Raw genomic sequence first — 3,808 nt, forward strand, 5'->3', positions numbered from 1 at the left:
TATACATACCTTGTACCGTTTGGAGTATTTATAAGTGAGTATTTGAGGATTGTCGCGTTGCGTGTCGTGATTGTCGACGAAAACTAGAGAATCCTTGGAGGGTAGAAAACCCCATTGCTCTCCCCAGTTCACCAACCATCTCAGATTATTGTTCCCCCGAAACGCATTGGAAATTTCATATGAATATTTGAACTCGATCACCGCCGCCATTTTGTTGTACTCCCGTTTCGAGATCGCCTCGTTTCCGTAATCGATCACCTCTTGGAATATGTACGGCCGTGCATTCTCAGGGAAACCGTGCGTCGTATTCAGGTTTTTCACTCTCGAGTAAATCGTTTTCAAATCGCTCGGCCACATGTGTTTCGCAGCATCGACTCTGAAGTTCAAGAAGTTCCCTTCTTTAACACCTGTCGATCCTATCGACTCGTTGTCACGACTCGATATTACCGATATGTATCATCAATATTATTATTATTATCAATTAAAATGTGCAAAATGTGAATACAAACCGGAAACCGGCAACACCAACGGCGACCAGATCGTTGAGAAACTCAACAAGCTTCGACCTGACATACTCTTGACTCTGATCCAAGTCGTGGAGACCAACCAACTCGCAATTCCTCACGTTTGCCGGGTCGTTGTAATTGTTCACTGCGCAACGAGCATGGAAATTTTTGACGGTGTAGGGCACTTGCGGATAGTCGAAGTTGTACGTGTCCGCCCTCGAGTTTCCTGTTCCGTGTGCGTCGTTCCAATCACCGGACATATGGTTCATTATAACGTCCACATAGATCCGTACACCCGCTTTGTTGCATCGCGCCACCATATCGATGAATTGTTCTCGCGTGCCCGATCGCGTGACCCATTTGTAGGAAATCGGTTGATAACGTTCCCACCATGGCCTCTTGTCGATCACAATGTTCTCTTGTACCGGTGATACCTATACAAATGTTGCAATATGTGTACATGTCGCGTTGATAAAGCGATTGTTGTTTGAAGCGATGTTTCTATCTTTGATTTATTTAAAATGTTTGATGGAATAAATTTGGTTAGTAAGTTTGGTTTCTTTGAATTTCTATTGATTTTCTATTGATCAGTGAGAGGATTCGTAATTGTTGTCGTAATTCGTGATGTTGTTGAGATAAATGAGTTTCAGATAGATAATTGATAAAAGCATAGATAGATATTTGTTTGTTTACAGAAGGTAGTTTATAATAGAATTATTTTTGCAAATACACGCGAGGAAATATTTAATCGATAATCATTAATGGGTAAATAGGTAAATTAATTGTAAAGATTAAAAGTCCCATTATGATCTCTGATATTGGATTTTAATTGTTATTGACATTTTAAAAAAATAAATCTGATGCAAGTAAATTTTTAATTCACATTATTTTCTAGGAGTTTGTTTAAAGTTTAAATTCAAGAATTAATTTAAATAAATATGGATTTTATTTAAACCGAAAAATTAATTAAACGTAAAAGTATGTTTTTAATATATTCCTCTAAATTTTATTTTTAAAGAACCTTCATGAAATATCTTTTCAATAAATATCACGTATTTATCAATTGTTTTCATACAACTATAATATATTTACTATAAACTATCGTACATTTGAATAACATTTTGAATTTAAAAATAAAAATATCATTAATCAATTAACGTTTAAAAATTAAGAAATTTTATCACATACCTGGACTCCACCAAAGCCTACAGGTCCAAGGAATTGTTCGCACTCTTTCGCAACGTCGTTCCATTTCCATTCGAAGAGATGGACGATAGCGTCGTGGCCAGGAGCAAAATGTGGGTCATTGTGGGCAATTTCACCCGCTGCCAACGTGAGCAGTGCCAACAATAACACGATCGCGGGCATCATAGTCAGTCTACGTTGCAAAATACTCGTGTCTCTAATATATAAACCATTTACGTCATTTACGTAATCTCTTTTCACTGTATCCAAAGGTCAATCATCCCCTCTGCCACCGATTTACCATTTTATCAATACGAGTCACATCTATTGTCTATCCGATGCAATAAACAATTATTTCACTCGAGCTCATCTTATCGTTATTGTTGTGAAGCAAACAAAATAGAGGAGAAGTGTTTTCAACAATATGATTAGTGATTTTCTGTGAAAATTTGAAAGTTTTTTTTTTTTTTTACTTTTATTTTCATCATCATTGAATTACGCATATAGCTTTTATATTTTCTTGATCTGAATATATTTAAAACGCATTAATTCTTCGTGGCCTTTCACGTTTTATTTGAACCGGTTTATAGTTCAGAGTTGCGTATATTTTCAAACTTTTATGATCTCTATACTATTTATATTTATTAAAGTAATATAAATACTGAAATTTATTTAAATTGGAAGAAATTTTATTATTTTCTTATTTTATATCCGATTATTTATTTTCAATGGAACGAATATTTATGTTCAGTTTCATTCTTAAAAAATATTTTATCAATGTAACTTATTAGTCAGTCATTTAACATGTATATTTTAGAATATTTTGATTTCTCATTTATGTTGAGACGTATCAATGTATACCAAATATAAAAATCTGTATTAAATCTGTAATAAAATCTTATTAGATGAAAAACAATAATCTAAAAACAGTATATCACAATGATAAGATATGTTTAATAATAATGTGATAATTATAAAAAAATGTTATATAATTAAATTGTAAAAAAATTTTAAAAATAATATCGTATCGTATATTTATTTTTTGGACGTAAAGAAATCTTGTTTTTTCTTCTTGAAGATAACTTCTCCCAAATATATATTATGAAACACATATTTATAACCTTTTCTCAAGGTTTTGTTTTGAAAAATTCCATTGTTTTGTAAATTTTTCCACTTGTTAAACAATTGTTCCATTTATTATTTGGACTATCGTTCAATGCAAAATAATTTTCTTCAATGATAAATTGTTTAAACAAGTATCTTCACGCGTGACAGACGTGCATAAATGTCACAATAAACGAATAATAACAATGAATTATACGTGACTTGATCGTATCAATGAATAATAATTAACCATAAATTTTTGGAGTTTGAAAAAATATATAATATATGTTTTATAATTGTAATACAAACAAATCTTATAGAGATTCAATTTCTTTAAAAAACTTTTATTTATTTTTTATTAATACCTCTGAATAATTACTACTGCAAAAAAAATATATATATAAATATATAAAAATAACACAAAAAAAAAGAAATATTAAAACATCCATTTATATTAAAAATAAAATTAAAAATTGTTGAAAATGAGAGTTTAACTCAATAATTTTTTTGAAAATTAATCGAAACAGACAGATCACAATTTTAAAAAATTCATTCGAATAATATAAAAATTTTTTTTTCGTATTTCAAAACAGTCGTTCATTCATCACTGCAAAAGAAAAATCCTGTTGAATCCCTCACCTATAACGATTTTCGAATGATGGAAGAAGCAGGCTGCGCCTCACTCTTCGCGGAGCATAATTACGGAGGGGATCGTTAATCGGTTCACCGAAGGATCAGCCAGGCAACAGGGAACAGCGTATGGTTGGCTGTTATCAACGCAGCTCGTATATCGTCGCAAACCGTTGTAAAGTAGAGGAGCGGCGAGCGTACGATTTCGCTGCGGGTTACAATTACGAGCGAGGCGCGTAATTAAAAGCTGATGTCCCCCATTTATTAACGCTACCGGACGAGTGCACCGGTCGAGAGCCGCTCGTTTTAATGCCAAACGTCATCAACATCGACCGTCGTCCCCTTCGTCTCTCCCTCCCTCCCTTCCTCCCCTTCCTTCCTCC

The 3,808-nt window shown here is 33.0% G+C and overlaps 1 protein-coding gene across 1 annotated transcript in view; it reads right to left on the bottom strand.

The window, feature by feature from the left end:
• LOC102674645 (alpha-amylase 2-like) overlaps positions 1 to 1,962 on the bottom strand; it is a 3,583-nt gene extending 1,621 nt beyond the window's left edge. The window contains exons 1-3 of the mRNA XM_006614506.2: positions 1,695 to 1,962; positions 510 to 940; positions 10 to 376 (exon numbers count right to left, since the gene is read on the bottom strand). Coding sequence (XP_006614569.1) covers positions 10 to 376; positions 510 to 940; positions 1,695 to 1,877 — 981 coding nt within the window. The 5' untranslated portion in view covers positions 1,878 to 1,962. The remainder of the gene's footprint in view (positions 1 to 9; positions 377 to 509; positions 941 to 1,694) is intronic.
• Between the last annotated feature and the right edge of the window lie 1,846 nt (positions 1,963 to 3,808).

Source organism: Apis dorsata, unplaced genomic scaffold (assembly GCF_000469605.1).
Source record: "Apis dorsata unplaced genomic scaffold, Apis dorsata 1.3 scaffold_188, whole genome shotgun sequence".
In the NCBI taxonomy this organism is placed as follows: domain Eukaryota; kingdom Metazoa; phylum Arthropoda; class Insecta; order Hymenoptera; family Apidae; genus Apis; species Apis dorsata.